This window comes from Macaca nemestrina, chromosome 12 (genome assembly GCF_043159975.1).
Source record: "Macaca nemestrina isolate mMacNem1 chromosome 12, mMacNem.hap1, whole genome shotgun sequence".
NCBI lineage: Eukaryota > Metazoa > Chordata > Mammalia > Primates > Cercopithecidae > Macaca > Macaca nemestrina.
In genome coordinates this window covers 3850715-3870489 of record NC_092136.1, presented here as the reverse complement: position 1 = coordinate 3870489, position 19775 = coordinate 3850715, and the positions used below count along the sequence as shown (strand labels likewise).

The following is a 19775-nucleotide window of genomic DNA, read 5'->3' as shown; positions in this document are numbered from 1 at the left end:
AAAAAAAGAAAAGAAAAGAAAAGAAAAAGAAATCACAGCAGTGGATGGGCGAGTAGCTTACGAATCGTCTGACAATGGTGTGGACATGGAATTATCTTCACTTAAAATGGAAGGGACTGCATTGAAAACTTCACACAGTCAGCACCAGCCCCTTGGAGGCCCGGCGCACCGGCCTGCTGGCTTATTAATCAGGAAGCTATTCATTACGTGGTTGCTGGCAAGGACTGCAGGTTTCTTTCTGGCTTGCGGTTGAAAGAAACCAATTCCCCAGGAGAGAAGGGATGGTGGCCACACAGTGACCTTGTCCTGGGGACCACGTACACCGCTGGGCAGACACGGCCACCCCAGCCAGGGTGGAAGTTGCTGAGTCCAGACACAGGCACCCCTCCCCGGGCCGTGTGCTGGGTGCACAGTAGGCCCTCAATGAACATCCGCTGGAAGAATAAAGCATGTTTGTTTTTAAACTCAACTGCTGAGCATGGGTGAGGGACATAAGCCCAACGACACTAGAGGGTAGGGGGAAGGTTACAAGGACCCCACCGGTCCCCACGGCCCCATTGTGATAACTATTTCTGTCATAAAGCTTGCAAAGCCTGCAGTGGCAAAGTGAGGAAGGAAAATCTATATCTTAGGATTTTTTTTTTTTTTTTTTAGAGGCAGGGTCTTGCTTTGTCACCCAGGCTGAAGTGCAGTGGCACCATCACAGCTCACTGCAGCCTTGACCTCCCAGGCTTAAGCAATCCTCCCACCTCGGCCTCCTGAGTAGCTGGGATGACAGACATGTACCACTACACCTCACTGATTATTATTACTTTTTTAGAGACAAGGTCTCACCATGTTGCCCAGGCTGGTTTCAAACCCCTAAGCTCAAGCAATCCGCCTGCCTCCGCCTCCCAAAGTGTTTGGGATTACCGGGGTGAGCCACTGAGCCGGTCTGTATCTTACTTAGGAGAAAACAATCTGATCTCTCCACATCTTTACCTTCTTTTAAATTACTCAGGATCCAAAGGCACTGGCCCTGCTGAGAGAGGAATCATGGCCCCAGAAGTGTTTTTCTCTAGCCCTCATGTTAACTCAAAGGCCAGACAGAGAACCACTCAGCCCATGAGTTTTCAAAGTTAATGGAACTGAAAACCCCACTTTATAAGTTCCTAAGAACCTGAAGAAATGACGTAACGGAAACCTATCAGCCGCATCCCAGGTGACCAGGACAATCATCCCTGCCTGAAGCATCTCCTCCAAAACTCGATGCGGGGCCTGTGGGCTCCTCTCAGCCCAGCTGACCGGGATATGCCCCCCCATTTCCCAGCAGAACCCTGGACCTGAGAGAGTCATCTCAGAGCAGTACCCCGGGCTGCAAAGCGAGGCCAAGGACTTGCTGCTGTGCCGCTAGGAGCCAATGCCCACAAAGATACCCACGCTCTCCTTCCTTCATGGCTGTGAGGTCATTCTGCTGTTTTGTATGGGCCTGGGGAGAAGGGAACAGCACAGGTAGAGATTGTATCTTCTTCCACGGAAGCTGTGCCCCATCTTGGCTATGCGGTGCTTGGGAAAACTTCTCAGTCTCTCTGTGCCTCAGTTTCCTCATTTATCAGAGCATGACAATGCTATCTAGCTCCTAAGCGTTGCTATGCGTGAATCAGAGGCACGTGAGCCCAGTGTGGAAGGAGTACTCAACACTCTTGCCTGACTTTCCTTCCAAACTCCCCTCTCTGGGAGAATCATGCCTTTTAGGTCCAGATTTGATCTCCATCCAGTATGCACTTCGGGATGTGTTATCGTTATTATAAGACCAACCAAAAATACGAAAGGCTGTTTCCAGCAGGCTCGTACAAGGAGGCAGAGGTGATGTGCTGCGAGGGGCCCCCCAGCACGGGGAGACTTCGCATCAGGGGCGTAGAAACAGCAGGATCTGGGCCGAGGGTGCAGGGGAATGCAGGAGGGGCCCCTTCCGGGTTTCTGGTTGTGCAAATGGTACCTGCTGGTCCTCTTCAGAGAATGGGGAGCAAGAGAGGGGTCTGTGCCTTGAGTGCCTCCCTGACAGAACATCTGCGTCCAGGTAGGAATGGGTGTTCCTCATATAGTGAGAAAGGGGCTGGGCTTGGCTACCCCATTGTTTGCTGATGCAATTCATTCAAAAGTAAAGATTCCACACCCCGGGTAAGAAGAGGTGGAGGAGAAGAGGAAGTCCCTTCCGAAGTCCCCTCCATCCAGCAGTACAAGAGCGAGCACTGGGCTGGGAGGCCAGAGACTTGGCCCCATCACTGGGATGCTGAGGGCCCCCCGGGGTCTCCTGCGCTCTCTGTGGCCCCACCTCCTCCATGCAGAACAATAGGGTGAATTCTGACCAGGCGACCAGGTGAATTCTGGAGTCTGGAGTCCTGCCTTGCCCTTGGGTGCTCCGGCTGGAAAAATTGTCAAGGATCCTGTCCCTGGAGCCCCAGAGTTCCAGGGGAGCCACGGTGTGATAGGACTGACTCTACCACAGAGGATCAGATGACAACAGTTCCAGCCAAACCGAGGGGCAGGAGGAAGACTACTGAAGCAAGGAGGGGGCGCGGCGAGACTCGGGCAAGCGCCGCAGGAAGAGGCCGCACTTTGAATGGTGGGTGGAGAGCAGGTGAAGGCGCTGCACCCAGGGCATGAGGACACGGGGAGGAGCATATACGACATGGATGGGGGCCCTGGGAAACCTGGCTAGAAGGAAGGTCCATCCTCAACATCATGTCTGCTCCAACACAGAGGCTTTAAGGCACCTGTGAGAACCAACTGCAGATCTGTCTATGGGCCCCAAATGCTCCCTGAGGCCACAGTGGGCATCAGCTGGTTGGAGAAGAGCCAGCCCTGCCATCCTCACCACGGCCACCACAGTGGGCCGCTCCCTGCCTCAGCAGCTCTCTTGCAAACTGGAAAGCAGCAGTGATTCCCTGTACTGGATGAGCTGGGGCAGGGGTGGCTCCGACCCCACTGCTACGCTCCACCTTCTTCCCCTCGACCCCAGCCTGGGTACAGAGACCCGCCAGGTCACTGCGGAGGAGGGAGGAGCTAAGACCCAGCATTTCTCCTGTTCTGTACCCAACTCCCTGGTTTCTAATGTACCTCTGGGCCATCTTTACTTTCAAGCCATGCATGGTGTTCTTGAATACGCATATCCTTCTGCTTAAATTGACCCAGGACTTACTTGGGCCAGGGACTGTGCTGGGCTCTGGGGTCACAAAGATGGTGCAGGAGTTGGGGCAGACACCTGGAGGAGCTTCAGAAGAGGAAGATGGCCTCACTGTCCACTACCTAATATCAGAGAGCAAAAACGTGGGCGTCCCTCATGCCCCCACCCCCCAGCATTGGCAATGCGATGTCGTGGGTTTTGTTTTTTGCTTGCCAGAATGGGGGCTTCCAGCAAGCAGGGTCAATCATCATTGTTTCCCTAGGCCTCACCCATGGCCAGGAACCCTCAGGGGTTCATTGTGCATCTGTTAAATGAACCCCTAAAATGACCACGCTCACTGTGCTACACTCTGCATCAGAGGCCTGTGTGGCCTGAGCCAAAAAGTAGAGATGGAGCATGGCAGGTGGGAGCGGGGACACTCCCAGAGGAAGGGACATGGCAGCCGAATCCTGGAGGAGGAGCTGACGGGAAAACACAGGGATAGCTGCTTTCTGAGCAGAGGAAAACCAGGATGGAAGCATAGAGGTGAGAGTATGGGACAAAACACACACTGCTGTTTAGAAAGCTCTGTCATTCTTTCATGCTGCCATGCACTCATTCACTCACCACCTATCCAACTACCCATCTATCCATTCATTCATCCACCTACCAAACTCAACCATGTATCCATCCATCCATCCATCCATCCATCCATCCATCCATCCATCCATTCATCCTCCCACCTACCCATCCATCCATCTACCCCTCCATCCATTACCCATCCACCCATCAAACTCAATCACATTTCCACCCATCCATCCATTTACCCATCCATCCATCCATCCATCCATCCATCCATCCATCCATCCATCCATCCATCCATCCGCCCATCCACCCACCCATTCATCTATCTTCCCATTTACCCATCCACCCATCCATCCATCTACCCATCCATCCATCTATCCATCTACCCATTCATCCAATTTCCCATCTACCCACCCACCCATCCATCCATCTACCCATCCATCCACCCATCAAACTCAACCACATTTCCACCCATCCATCCATTTACCCATCCATCCATCCACCCATCCATCCATCCATTTACCCATTCATCCATCTTCCCATCTACCCATCCATCCATCCATCTACCCATTCACCTAACTTCACATCTACTCACCCACCCATCCATCCATCCATCCACTCACCCATTCATCTATCTTCCCATCTACTCATCCACCCATCTATCCATCAGCCTATCCATCCATCTATCCATTCATCCATCTTTCCATCTGCCCATCCATCCATCCATCCATCCATGAATCCATCCATCCACCCACCCATTCATCCATCTTCCCACCTACCCATCCACCCATTCATCCATCTACCCATCCATCCATCTATCCATCTACCCATCCATCCATCTATCCATCTACCCATTCATCCATCTTCCAATCTACCCATCCAACCATTTATCCATCCATCCATCCATCCATCTACCTATCCATCCATTCATCTATCCATCTACCCATTCATCTATCTACCCATCTATCCATCTATCTATCCATCCATCCATCCATCCATCTACCTATCCATCCATTCATCTATCCATCTACCCATTCATCTATCTACCCATCTATCCATCTATCTATCCATCCATCCATCCATCCACACATTCATCCATCTTCCCATCTACCCTTCCATTGATCTATCCATTCATCCATCCATCCACCCACCCACCCACCGATTCATCCATCTTCCCATCTACCCATCCACCCATCCATCTATCCACCTACCCACCCATTCATCAATTCATCTGCCTATCCACCCACCCATCTGCCTATCCATCTGCCTCTCCATCCATCCGTCCATCCATCTGTCCATCTGCCTGCATGCCTGCCCATCGTCCATCTGCCTGCACGCCTGCTCATCCATCCACCCACCCACCCACCCATCCAGCCATTTCATCCATCCATCATCTGTCCCATTCCAAGCACTGTGTCACATGCTTGGGAAACAAGAAGAAAACATAGTCCTGCCTGCAGAGGGTCTACAATCCGTCACAGTCAGGAATGCTGCAAAATCACCTGAGGAGCTCGTTAACTATTCAGATTCCTAGGCTGTGTCCTTGGAGACACAATTCTACAGATGTAGGGATGGATGGTCAGGAGATCTGCACATTTAACAAACTCCCCTCATGTCTCAGATGCAGGCACTTTGGGAAGAGAGGCTGAGACACTGCACCCAGGTACACAGCTTGGACAGGGCTCTGTCTCAGGGTACACAGCTTGGACAGGCCTCTGGCTCAGGGACCTGATGCCAGATTTCGCATAAAGAACTATCAGGGGTGGAGGGAAGAATGTGCCAGGCACAGTGAAGGATAAAGAAGAGCCCTTGAATTAAAAAAAAAGAAAAGAGAAAAAAGGAGGGTCAGTGGGGGAATCAGAACATGTACATACCTATTCTTGGGCACCCCTTATTTTAGGAGAAAAATGCTGGGTATGTTTTCCCAGGTACATGATATCCAACTGTCTACTGGGAACGTGAACCCCTTCCCAAATGGGACTGCATGGAGGAGATGTAAATTAGCCTTCTGAAAGAGCCAGGAGTAGCAATGTTATCAGCAGGACCCCAGGGCCACCCTGGGACCTGTCACAGCCACCCTGCCTGCCTGCTGCCCGGGCCCGACTTCCACTGCAAAAAATGAGTTTGGTTTCTCTGGAAACCCTCCCAGACCTGTCCCTGCCAGCCAGGCAGCTGGGTTTCCTGCCCACAATGGTTGTTCCCTTGATGTCAAGGGGACAGAATTCCTCCAAAGGGCCTGGGCTCTGCAGGCAGTGGATCAGCTCGACCCGCCCGCCTCTAAGCACTGCCATGCAGGCAGCAAGGATGCGCGGGCCACCCCGTGAAGGGCGGGAGGCACCGACAGCTCGGCAGGAAGGAAGAGCGGCGCCGCTGGCAGCAGGAAGGGGCTCCGCGCCAATTGTGTGCAAATGGCCTGCGCGGCCCACTCGAATCTCTTTTCAGAACAGCAGTCCTTTGCCATCGATCCTTTGAAGTGTGAGTTTTGGAACCAAGCTCCGTCATTTCTGTTCTCCCTGGGAGACAGGCCCAGCTCCCCACACGCCCCACACTCCTGCGAGGGGCGGGTTCCCGTCTGGTCGTGTTTGAGGAGGTGCTGCTGGGCTCCAGTGTGCTGGGGAGGGGCAGAGGGGCCAAGGAAGCCTAGTCCTGGGGTCTGGACAGGAGTCACGTGACCTCTCTTCTTTCCTTTGTTGGATCATTTTATCAAACCCAGGGAGTTGGACAGTTGAAGGCCACCAGAGCTGCCGTGAATCAAGGTGTGAGATGTGGATTTGCCTGCCAGGTCCCACAACCCCTGCGAGTCCTGGGTCCTCAAGTCTGCCTGCCACTGCTGGCCTGTGGAAGACCCGGGCCCACTGATGGGCTCATCGCTGGCTCCCCCTCTCCCTTGACCTCCTACTCATCCATGCTGCAAACTCAGGTTCCTTCCGAGGAACTCTCAGCTGTTCAGTGCCCACTCCCATGGGCCTCTGCTCTATGTCTGGGGACTGGGGATGCTGCCAAGTTCATAGCATGGGAGCCTGTCTGCAGCTCTGCCCCTGCTGGAGCATGGGTCGGTATTCCTGAGTGAGTCCACAGATGCCTAGCCCCAGGCTCCAGGTTCATCTTTACAGGCCTCTCTGCCCCTTTGCAAGTCCAGGACTAACCTGGCTGCCCTACAGGAACTGCCAGCCACACCCCAGCCTCCTCCCTGGGCATCAGTGAGCTCCAAGCAGGACTCACAGAGGAGCAGCTCCCACCCTCCAACCCCTGAGCCCCAGGCTTCTCCTTTCTACAACGGGGACAGGCCTGGACAGGAGGACCATGTATCCCTTCCCACTCTGGAGGGACAGTGAACCTCCTTGGCTCTCACTTGGGCCTGGGGGGTGGCCCTGAGTGTGCAGACTGGTCAGAAAACATTCTCTAACTAGGAACCTCGGCTCTCACTTCCTAGAATGGGGTTGCTAACAAGGCCAGCATTGGCCCTGATCCCTGCACAGATGGCCCCTCTTGCTCCCCACCTGCGGGGCCTTGACATCCCTATCACCCGACATCTCAGGGCTGGCCTCAGTGGGGAGGAGGGAAGGTGGCTCTCAGCACTGGTCCTCAGAGAGACAGCCAAGTTGATGGGGTAAGTGTGAGGGATTTCAAAGTGACAATTACCAATCTACAATGTAAAAACAAAACAAAAAAACAAGTTTGTTTTTTTTTTTTTTTTTGAGACGGAGTCTCGCTCTGTCGCCCAGGCTGGAGTGCAGTGGCCAGATCTCAGCTCACTGCAAGCTCCGTCTCCCGGGCTTACGCCATTCTCCTGCCTCAGCCTCCCGAGTAGCTGGGACTACAGGTGCCCGCCACCTCGCCCAGCTAGTTTTTTGTATTTTTTAGTAGAGACGGGGTTTCACCTTGTTAGCCAGGATGGTCTCGATCTCCTGACTTCGTGATCCGCCCACCTCGGCCTCCCAAAGTGCTGGGATTACAGGCTTGAGCCACCGCGCCCGGCCAAAAAACAAGTTTTGTTTTTTTTTTTTTTTTTGAGACGGAGTCTCGTTCTGTCGCCCAGGCTGGAATGCAGTGGCTGGATCTCAGCTCACTGCAAGCTCTGCCTCCCGGGTTTACGCCATTCTCCTGCCTCAGCCTCCTGAGTAGCTGGGACTACAGGCACCCGCCACCTCGCCCGGCTAATTTTTTGTATTTTTTAGTGGAGACGGGGTTTCACTGTGTTAGCCAGTCTTGATCTCCTGACCTTGTGATCCGCCTGTCTCGGCCTCCCAAAGTGCCGGGATTACAGGCTTGAGCCACCGCGCCCGGCCCTAAAACAAGTTTTTAATGAATAAAAAAACTCAACAGAGTAATAGGAGGTCTTGGCAAATAAAAGGCAACAATAAAAATAGATACCTGGAAAAGCTAGCAAACATAATTTCTGAAATTATAAAACTCAAAAGATGGACTTAACAGCTAAAGGGACATTTCAAAGCAAAGGGTAAGTGAACTTAAACAATAACCAATAGAAATGATCTAATGTAAAGAAAAATGACTGAAAAAAATGAATAGAGCTCCAGGGACTTGTTTGATGCTATCAAATGATGAAATATGTGTGCAGCAGGAACACCGGCCATCAGGCATGAGGGCGGGACTCTGCCATCATTAGAATGTTCCAGTAACCCAGGTCAAGCTGACCTGATCAGTGTGCAGCGAGGAGAAAGGAACTGAGTCAATTACCTGCTGGGGGCCAGGCGGCAGCCAGCTGAGGAGGGCAGGATTTGAACTGGGCCTACTGACCCCTAAGGGCCACACCTTCCACCCGTGCCACGCATCTTCTGGAAGCCCGCCCTCCAACGGCAGGGCCTGGGTGTGCTGGCCACGTGTGCTGGGCCTTTCTTGCTGCACCCAGTGAGTTCCCTACCACCCCACACAACCCCTGCAGCCCACACCTGCCATGTTGCTTCTGCTGCGTGCCTCAGATGCCACCACTGCCAACTTCCCTCCAACCCTACTTTTATCTTCCTGCAGTACCTCACACACCTGATTTCCCCTGGGCAGAAACTATCGCTGGCTCCCCAGTACCCCAGGAACAACGTCTAACCCCTTGACCCGGTGTTGACAATGGCCCCCCCAGAGGCTTCTCAACGCTGGTTCCCAGGATTCTACTTTGAGAATCTTTCCTTCCAAGCTGGTAGACTTCCTTCCTTTGAACACTGCAGGCCCCAGGCCTCAGGTCACACCGGACCATCTACCTGGAGACCCCAAAGCTGACCCATGCCAGGGCCCGCCCCGAACTTCAGACTTAGGGGATTCCAGATGGAAAGGTGTTCTGCTCTTCAGCGCCCTCATCTGGCTCCCCCACTGCACTTCTCAAGTGGAATCTCATTCCCGATGGGCGTGTCCTCATCGATCCCTGAGACCCAGCACTGAGGATGCCGCAGCAGCTTCCTGGAGAGTGAGGGAAAGGATCTGGGACCGTCACTCTGTTCCCCATTCCTGTCCTTCCAGGGGTCTGTACTTTCCATGGAGAAGCAGTGCCTTGGACATCCTCCCCACAGCAGGCTGGCTGAAAAGCCCCAGCCTGACCTCACTCCAGGAGCAGAGGACAACCAGCAGACACTGACCTTTGACCCTGTCGCCACGGTGAAGGGGGATCTCGCCGTCGACTTGGGGTTGGTATGGCTTGACGGCGACGAAGAGCCTCCCGGGCACGGCACTGTAGAGCTTCCGCTTGGGCCCCGGGTACTCGAAGGCCGAGAGTGAGTCCTTGTTGGCACCAGCAGCAAAAGGCGACCTGGACCAGGCAAGAGGGGCAGAGAGAGAGACAGCAGAGTCACGAGGTCACAAGCTACCCTCCAAGAACCACAGCCACGCCATTCAACACACACCGCGCCTCGGCAGGCCACGTGAGAACTCCTGACGCCAGACAGTGAGGAAGACGGGAATGGGCTGGGGCAGCACTGTGGTCAGAGATTCAGGCAGATCCAGCAATCCCACTTGTGGGTCTGCCCCGCACGGATAGACAGCAGCCACTCGGGGAGACATCTGCACACCCGCGTTCACAGTGGCACCGTTCACAGCAGCCCAAGGGTCCCTCCACAGAATAATGGAGAGATACAGGGTGGTCCAAACACACAATGGAACGCCGTTTAGCCTCCATCAAGAAGTAAACTCTGGGCCAGGCGTGGTGGCTCACACCTGTAATCCCAGCACTTTGAGAGGCCAAGGTGGGCGGAGTTCCGGAGTTCGGGAGTTTGGGACCAGCATGGCCAACATGGTGAAACCTCGTCTTTACTAAAAATTCAAAAACTAGCTGAATGTGGTGGGCACCAGTAATCCCAGCTACCGGAGAGGCTGAGGCAGGAGAATCGCTTGAACCCAGGAGGCAGAGGTTGCAGTGAGCCGAGATCGCACCATTGCACTCCAGCCTGGGTGACAGAGTGAGACTCTGTATCCAAAAAAGAAAAAAGGAAGCAAATTCTGACACAGGCTACACCACGGGTGAACCTTGGGGACACTGCTCAGTGAGATATGCCAGACACAATAGAACACAGACTGTGTGATCCCAGCCATGCGAGGGCCCGAGAGCCGTCAGATTCATGGACACAGAAAGTAGAATGGGGGGTGCCGGGGGCTGGTGGAGAGAATGGGGAGTGAGGGTTCAATGGGGACACAGTTTTGGTTTCACAAGATGAGAAGGTTCTGGAGATGGATGGTGGTGATGGCTACACAGCACTCAAATGTATTCCACTGAATGCCACTGGACTGTGCACTTCAAAATGGTTCTAAGGTGGTAAATTACATGTTACATATATTTTGCCACTATTTTACTTCATTTTTAAATTTTTTTTGAGACAAAGTCTTGCTCTGTCACCCAGGGTGGAGTGCAATGGCGTGATCTCGGTTCACTGCAATCTCCGCCTCCCGGCTTCAAACGATTCTCCTGCCTCAGCCTCCTGAGTAGCTGGGACTACAGGCGCCCACCACCATGCCCTGCTAATTTTTGTACTTTTAGTAGAGACGGGGTTTCACCATGTTGGCCAGCCTGGTCTCAAACTTCTGGCCTCAAATGATCCGCCCACCTCGGCCTCCCAAAGTGCTGAAGTTACAGGCGTGAGCCACCACACCTGGCCTATTTTGCCACTATTTTTAAAAAGACTAGCCTGGGCAACATGACAAAACCTCATTTCTACAAAACAAAAACAAACAAACAAAAAAACAAAAATTGGCCAGGTATGGTGGTGTGCATTGCATTTGTGGTTCTCGCTACTTGGGAGGCTCAGGCCGGAGAATCACTCGTGGCCAGGAGGTCGAGGCTGCAGTGAGCCATGACTGCACCACTGCACTCCAGCCTGGGTGACAGAGTGAGATCCTGTCTCAAAAAAAACAAAACAAAACAAAAAAAAACAAAAAAAACCCAAAGAGACTCAGGGGGAGAAAGAGATCCAGGAAGGCCCTGGGTGTCCGACATTTTATCCACCTCCCTGTGAGCGTCAGTCACACCCGACGAGGAAGCACCCAGGACCTTCCATCAAAATCGCTCATGACCTCGGTTCTCTCAGTGCGGTTCCCAGTGTCCCCAGTGAAACACACAAGAGGAACGAATATCCGTTCTTGCTGTCTGTCACTGATTTTGCACAGAGCTATGTTTTCAACCTGACTTCTACACCCGACAGTGAGACACACCTTAACAGGGCCCAGCGACAGGACATGCTGCACAAAGTACACTGAGATGCACCTGCACAGTGGCCAGGACGGGAGTCCTTAGAAACAAACGCATTCACAGGAAGAAGCTGGCCAGGATTTCAGGACAGCCCTCCCAGGCACATGCTCAGAAAGACAGGGAAAGCGTCCACCTGCAGCTGGCACCCTCCAATAGGGCGCTGGCCAAGGGAAGCGAGTGGTCTCTGACCATGGTTCCCTTCCCAAACTTTAGGTGCTGTGGCCTCTGAGGCGATGGAGGCAGCATTGACCTTTCTATGAGGACAGGGAGGAAGGACCCATGCACACAGGGACCCATGCAAAAAGGGCTTGTAGGGAAGTTCTAGAAGCGGATGTGACTAGCCTCTTTTGGCACTTAATGTGAGCCTCCCCCTCATCATGCGCCTTCACTACTGTAATCACCCGACACATGTGTCCCTGATAATTGCCTTAGAGTTTGCTCTGTGCTTGTATAAAATTACAAAAGGGCAACGGGGCTGTATTTAGTTCTGCTTCTTACTCCTTCTCTCAGCATTAGGATGGTGAGATCTGGTCACAGGGACCTTACCCATGTCAGTGTGTTTGAGGAGCCAGGGCTCCATGTACTCTGATGACTCTGCAGGGAGTAGACTGGGCCTCAACGCTCAGTCTGTCAGCCTGACTCCAAATCTCAGATTTGTCCTGAAACCATGGGGAGCCGAGACAGGGCAGGACAGTGACCTCTTCTGGAACAGGTGGGCATCTTGGATGCTTACCTGGGCTCTGAGGACATTGAGAGATGGGGGAGGCTGCAGGCAGCTAGGACTTCCCTGTCCCCTGTCCCTAGGATGCCATTCCTCCCCCAAGTCACAGCCACAAATATGGCAGTCACAGACTCCTGGGGGCACAGGTATGCTGTCACTGCCACACAGCCTGGGCACAAGATGGAGCCCACCGGGCACGGTGTGGCACAGCAGCACATCGATGTGCACAGCCAGGAGAATTCCAAAGGACCACTGTTCCCCATCGATGGACATCATTTATCCCCAAACACCCCAGGAGTTCCTGGAGCAGGAACTCCTGCAAAAGCCAAGTTTGCTGGCCTCCTTTTGTCCAAAGGCATAGCTCAGTGAGCCACCAGGGAGCAGAGGGAAAGGACACTGGGCACTTCCTGCTCTGCAAGGGGAGCTGAGAAACGCAACAGCAGTGCTGGGCCAGGCCCCCATCTGAGAGGCTTCCCTGCCAGCCTTCCCAGCCGTCTGCACGTGCACCAGCACTCAGACGCATTCATTCAGCTCAGCCTGACTCAGGGCTGGACTGGCGCAGGACCCAGAGCTGGGAGGGATGGGAGCCTGCACTGCAGGCACTGAGCATCTCACAGCTGTTTCCTCTCTGGCTCCCAGGCCAGCAGGGATGTGGGGAGGAGAATCCCGGCAACCAAGGGGACTCCGGGAGAATACAGCACCCCAGGGTCAGAATTCCTCCTCTCCTTGAACTTCCCTTAATGCACCTGCCCACATCTGCCCCGAGTGATGAAGCCAGCAAGGCCAGTGACCATCATGGGCTCTGTGGACGGCCTGAACCTCCCGTTACTCCCAGGCTGATCTGCCCCAGTTGTGTGACCTTCAGTGAGTCACTTTACCTCTCTGAGCCTTAATTTTCTTATTTGTAAAATAGGTGGTAGAGGGTGGGGGGAATCCCCACCCCCTGTGGTTGCTGGGAGCATACAGGAGAAAATGCAGATGAAAAGCTCAGTTCTCAGCCCCACTGCAGCTCCGAGGGCAGTCACTGTCTCTGCATTGACCATCATCCAGGCTGGATGGGCAGCAGCCAGAACGAAGGGCTATGCTGACATCATCTCAAGCCCCCTGTCCTGGCTGGGGGTGTCATATGGGCGCTTGGAGGAGCTGGATGCATTAGGCCCCATCAGGACTGAAGGTCAGTCCTAGAGATGGGGTCACACGTGGCCCCAGTGTCCCCGGGCGCCATGGATGCTCTTGAGCAGGTGGAGTGGCTGCAGGTCAGGTCAGCCCAGCCCCAGGATCAGTCCCCAAGCACCCGGATAGGTGGACTCCAGGGGGAGCAAGGTGAGGCACGTGGGCTTCCTCCCGAGGGGAAAGGGTGGGTCAAAGTCTAGAGCAAAAATCAGATGGACAGGGCTGACAGTAGCTGGGGCAGGGCAGAGGGTGAGCCACAGAGCAGGAGTCGCAGGATCTGTTCACAACTGTTATATGGCTGACACAGCAGCTGCTTAAGTCCAGAACTCAGGAACCAAACGAGGAGTGTGTCTTCTCAGGTCTTCCACACCCAAGGAGCTTCTGCAAGGAATCCCACGGCCCCACTGTGCATCCTCAACAGCAGCTGGCAGGGGAGACTAAGCCTGCCCTACTCGAGAAGTCAGTTAACTTCATCAGTTAATCCATCCACTCATCTCTTCTCCGTTATCCATCCAGGCTCCTTCCATCTGCCCAACTACCTGTTCTTCCATCCATCCACCACTCATCTACCCACTATCCATCATCCATCCATCCATCCATCCATCCATCCATCCATCCATCCACCCACCCATCCATCCATCATCTATCCATCCATCATCCATCCACTCATCCATCCATTATCTATTCATCCATCCATCCATTCATCCAACATCCATCTACCCATCCATCCACCATTCATTCATCCATCCATCTATCCATCCATCCACCCATCTATTCATCCATCATCTATCCATCCATCATCCATCTACCCATCCATCCACCATTCATTCATCCATCCATCTTATCATTTTTCTGAACATCTATTCACTCATCTACCCAAAGTTCAGAAAGACCTGGCCTGAAGCCCAGCTGACCACTTACTATCCACCATTGGACAAGTCAGCTAACCTCTCAAAGCCTTAACCTCCCCATCAGAAAAGGGGATGATCAGGAGGAACTGTGAGAATGCACTCTGCCAGGTGTTATGCAAACATCAGCACCTTCACACTGCCCTGCTGCAGCTGCAAAGTCGGTAACTAAGTGCCTGTCTCACCTCACTGCTCCAGCTGGCACCAGTGTGTGTCACTTGACAGAGAAGTCAAAGTGAACACAGCTCCAACTCTGAAGTTCTGTTTCTTGATTCTCTTTGCAGGAATCAATTCTCTAACCCATCAATCCCATGGCCTGGAAAACCTTTATCTAAAAACAGGAAAGCCTTATTTCTTCCCGACCACAGTGGTGTGCATGGTTCTAGGACATGATTACCGGCAGTGACATGCGATTCCACCCAAATGCTCACATGTCTTTCTATTGTTAATTTGAACCTCAAAGAGTCCCATAAAGGCAGCGGTGAGAATCTCTGTCCCCATTTTACAGGTGAGAAAATGGAGGCTCCATAAATGGTGACTTGGGTATGGAAATACAGACTTGGGTGTGGAAATACAGGGTTCCTTGCTCTGTCTGGTGACAGAATGAGGTGAACAAGATCTCATCTGCTGCAAGGTGTCTTATCCTTGTGATGTCTCATTTGATGAACTACATCTTCCTGCTGGGCCCCACTCTTCCCACGGCAGCCACAGACAGCAGCAGAAGCCAGGCCTCTGCAGCCCAGGGAAAAGAGTGGCTGCCCTACTCAGGAGACATGGCACCCGGGCCACGCTGGGGGTCCCTCCTGCTGTCCTGCCTGCACAGTGAGGACTGGTCTGAAGTTCCTGCACCCCAATCTGTCCATGTTTTCCTTATGCTCTAGCCAAGAACAACCAGGAGGGATTCTAACCAACTTGTTTTGGTATAAGGGCCAAATCACTGAATTCTTAAAATGAAAAAATTGGTAATCTTCTCGGTGGGGTGACTTGGATCAGTGAAGTGCGCCATTTCCCAGCCAGCCTGGGTGAACAGGAACTGGTCGACATACTGACCTTTTTCCATTCATTCATTCACCAGTCAGTTACACATTCATTCATTTATCCAGCAAGTACTCTGTGGGTGGGCTGTGAGCCCATAGCCATGTGGGTCTGCAGACCACCGTGAATGGTAGACACGGATGCAGGCCTCATGGAACTGACTGTCAACTGGGCAGAAGCACAGGTCAGCAGATGCATTTCCGCTCATCTGAGGGGTCGGAGCAGACAGAAGGTGGAGGAGGGGAGCCCCACTGCGGGGCCCCTGTGGCCATCCCAGCGGAGCCTCTGATGTGTAGAGTTGTGAAAGAGTTGGAGGTATCAAGAGGCACAATCACCCAGGCCTGGGACCTACTCAAGGTGGGTGTCCCCAAGCCCTGTGCATCTCGGGCCTGAGGGCTTCACTCTGCCTCTGTGGTTCTGGTGACAGCATCTCTGAGGATGCACAATGGGGACTTGGGATTATTTGCAACATCTCACCTTGCTGGCTGCAGTGACTGCTTCAGGGCCAGGACTTGAGGTCAAGGTTAGAGTCCACAGGGCCTCCCCACAAAGGGCCAAGAGAGGGGAGAGCCGGATGGTGCAGAGAGAAGGCCAAGGCTGTGGGAAAGGCTCTGCAGGGATGTTCGGGGAGAAATGGATGCCACACAGCACAGTGGTGCCGGGGAACGAGCACCAGCTCACCCTGGATGCAGCCTCAGGGCTGGGCTGGAGCAGACAAGAAGGTGGAGGTGGGGAGCCCCACTGAGGTGCCCCTGTGGCCATACCAGGGGGGCTGGGGGAGCCCCTGATGTGTAGAGTTGTGAGAGAGTTGGAGGTATCAAGAGGCACAATCACCCAGGCCTGGGACCTATTCAAGATGGGTGTGTCTCCCAGGTTACGGCTCATACGGAAGATGGCAGTAGGGGAACAGAGAAAGCTGTCAGCTCAGGTCTCTGGCACAGAGGGCAGCATAGCAAACGCAGGAGGTCCCAAGCCCTTAGCATCTGACAAACGTTACTAAATGTTGTTGGCTGGGCTGACAGTTGTTTTAAAGTTGAAGGCTCAGACCCTGTGCCATCTCCTGTCTGGTCAACATTGCCTCCCTCCCTGGCTTCCCAGATCTGTGAAAGTCAGCCCGTACCCAAGCCCTGCGCGTCTCGGGCCTGAGGGCTTCATTCTGCCTCTGTGGTTCTGGTGACAGCATCTCTGAGGATGCACAATGGGGACCCAGGATTATTTGCAACGTCTCAGCTTGCTGGCTGCAGTGACTGCTTCAGGGATGGGCACAGGACACTGGCTGCCCCTCCATCTGGCCACGGCTCCCTGCCAGGCTAATCCTGGGCACAGGTGAAAGTCAGGCCAGGCCTGGTGGCTCAGCCCTGTAATCCCAGCACTTTGGGAGGCTGAGGCGGGTAGATCACCTGAGGTCAGGAGTTGGAGACCAGCGTGGCCAACATGGCGAAACCCCATCTCTACTAAAAACACAAAACTTAGCTGGGCGTGGTGGAGCACGCCTGTAAGCCCAGCTACCTGGGAGGCTGAGGCAGGAGAATCACTTGAACCTGGGAAGTGGAGGTTGCAGTGAGTCAAGATCATGACACTGCACTTCAGCCTGGGCGACAGAGTGAGACTCTGTCTCAAAAAAAAGAAAAGAGAAAGTCGGGGTCACTGGGAGAGCTCCCAACTCCACACCTCACCCCCACTCTGCCAGCAGGGCCCAGCCACCCCCACTTTTTAGGTCAGGATAATGGGGCACAGGAGGGCAAGCAGGAGCCACAGTCCTGGCACTGACTCAAAACTACTCTGCTGGACCCTCACCGGCAGTGTCCCAGGATGGCCAATGCCCCCTCTGTCCATTTCATCCACCTGAAACCCTGAATGCAGCTGCACCTCAGATCCCATGCCAAGTTCAGGAAAACAGAGGTCACTGGGCCAAAGACGGGCTTCCCAGAGCCCCACCAGGTCCTGCAGGGGTCCAGCCCCTGCCTGTGTGGCCAGGTGGGTGCCACTGTCCTTCATGAGTGCAATGGACGAGGTGTGGACAGGGCTGCAGCATTCATCTCCACCAACTGAACTCGAAAGCACGAGTCTGTCTTCCCTGCCGAGCTGACCCCACCCAAGAAACATTCTTGAAAGAGAGGGTGGCCAGGACGTTCCCTGGTGGGTGAGGCAAGAGCAGCCCTTGGGACCGGCTGCCACTTTGTAGAAATACATCGAGAGTTGTTCTGAACCTGGGCAGGCCAACCAGCCCCTTGGCAGCTGGGAGAGACCCAGAAGGAACAGGGACGCCCCCACCCCACGCACTCCTAGAGCAGGGACTTGGGTGTCTCAGGAATATTCTCAGATCGTGGCCCAGCAGTGCCAGTGGGCGCCACCAGAGGGCGCCCCCCAGATGCGGAGCTGGCTGAGCCTCATACCTGAGGGAGCAGAGCTGTGCAGGTGCACTGGCTCCCACCCTCCTGGGCCAGCACCTCTAGGAGGACGGGAGCACGCGCGTATACACACACACACACACACACACACACACACACACACACACACACACACACACACACACACACACACACACACACACACACACACACACACACACACGAAAATGAGGAGGAGAAGGAGGGGGGAGGAACAAGGGACAGGTGGGCAGGAGAGACCGTGGGGGAGGATGGGGGCAGGGACAAGAGTGGGGCATGTTCCTCTCTCTGCCTCAGAGGGACAGCCCTGCCACAGGTTCTGGTTCACCCGGGAGGGGCTTGTGCAGTGATGGGCAGCGAGGGACCCTGCAGTGTCTCCATTGAGAGCCCTCACCTCCCAGCAGACACTGACCGTCCACAGTTCGGCCCCCTCACACCCCTTGCAGCCCCCTTCCTGTTACACTATCACTGCAACACCAGTTCCCAGGTTGCGCCCGGCGAGCTCCTCGGGGTGCTCACCATTGTGCAAACTGGCTCAGGGCGGCTTTGAACCAGGGTTGGCACCTCCATACAGGAAGCAGACTCTGCCCGCAGCTCTGAGCCCAGGCCAGGAGGCACTGGGTTGCTTGGTGCCAGCAGGAGTCCCAGTGGGGGCCTTGGGGAGGCTGGGAGGCCTCCCTGAACTCCATCAAGGCTGCATTTGAGGGAGTGACCTGAGGCTGGTTCTGACCGCACTGCCACACCCACTGCAGTCCTGGCCAAGGTTTCTGGGTCTTTGGGTCAGCGTTTAGGGAAATAAGTCTGGCCCGAGAGGGGTGCTGAGCATAAGCAGGGGGACACGGGGCCTGGCCAGTCACCTCCCTGCCCAGGATAGTCACCCTCCTCCTACCTGGCCATCTCTGCTTCCCCTGCTTCTTAGCCCAAGCAGGCCTCTGCCACCAGGACAATAACACCTGATGCCCTCTGGTCCCTGCCCTACGGGAGCCAGCGGGGGTCTTTCTAAACTGTCCATGGTGAGGATGAAGTTGAAGACGACCCTAAGAACGGCCGACGCTTCTGCAGAACTGAAGACTCTCTATGAGCAGCTGTGGATCTCAGTGCAGGCCGGGTGCTGAATGCCACTTAATCCACCCAGCACACACAGGAGGGGGCGAAAGTCATCAGCCCCACGTTACACAGGAGAAAACAGAGGCACAGAACCGACAAGTGAGTTGCCCAAAGTCACCTGGCAGGTAGGCAGAGCCAGGGAGCCCTGGCGGTCAGCACCGCTTGGGGGATGGTCAGCATCGCTTGGGGGATGGTCAGCACCGGCTGCTCAGCATGGGCTGATGGGCAGCTGCCCCACCCCCGAGACAGGAGGAAGCAGGGAGGGCTTTCCCCTCCACAGCAGAGAGAGCACGCTGTCACCTATGCTTCTGATGGCAACCAGAAAGAGCTCTGGGGCACCCAGGGCCCCAGATACTGGGAGCCAGCAGCCTCCCTGAAAGTGCCCTGTTAGTGCCGCACAGCCAGCGCCCATTGCCCTAGGAAAGAGCTGGCTTTTCAGGAATAGTAGGGCAGGCGCACAAGGCATGGGGCTGTGCTCTGAGCTTCAAGGATGAACAAGAAGCAGAGGGGCTCAGCCACCTCCTGGAGCCTCCAAAAGGCCCTGGGCTGGGTTGCACGGCTCTGTGATCCACCATCCAGCATCACCAGGGCTGGCCGAATGAGCGTTTCCCTATCTCAGTAAAGGCCACTTCCACACTGGGCCCTCAGTCCACAGCCAGGAAGCAGACAGCTCTGGCCGGGCCCCCTCCCCTGGCTGTACCTCGTCTGCAGGACATTCAGACCAAGTGTGCTCAGGGCACCAGCCTTTGCACCCCGGCTGCGTCACCTGAATGTCCCTGTGCCCGGCATGGGCCTGGGTAACTGCTCCATAAACAAACAATGTGCAATGAACTGGCTCCCTTCTGTACCCCCTCACTGTGCAAAGACGCTTCTGCCCCCCAAGTGCATGTGGCCCTATGCAGGGACAGAACACAACAATGGCACCCGCATGGCCCACTCTCATCCCAGGGGACCTCAAAAAGAGGCCTGGAGAAGCATGCCTGCCTCCAACTCTCCATCCCACCTGGTCGCCTCAAAGGCAAATGCT

The 19775-nt window shown here is 54.6% G+C and overlaps 1 protein-coding gene across 8 annotated transcripts in view; it reads right to left on the bottom strand.

Moving 5' to 3' along the window:
* LOC105469739 (SH3 and multiple ankyrin repeat domains 2) overlaps positions 1-19775 on the bottom strand; it is a 666868-nt gene that overhangs the window by 337246 nt on the left and 309847 nt on the right. For all 8 annotated transcript variants that reach the window (XM_011721220.2, XM_071074114.1, XM_011721226.2 and 5 more), the window contains one exon: positions 9316-9485. In XM_011721220.2, coding sequence (XP_011719522.2) covers positions 9316-9485 — 170 coding nt within the window. The remainder of the gene's footprint in view (positions 1-9315; positions 9486-19775) is intronic.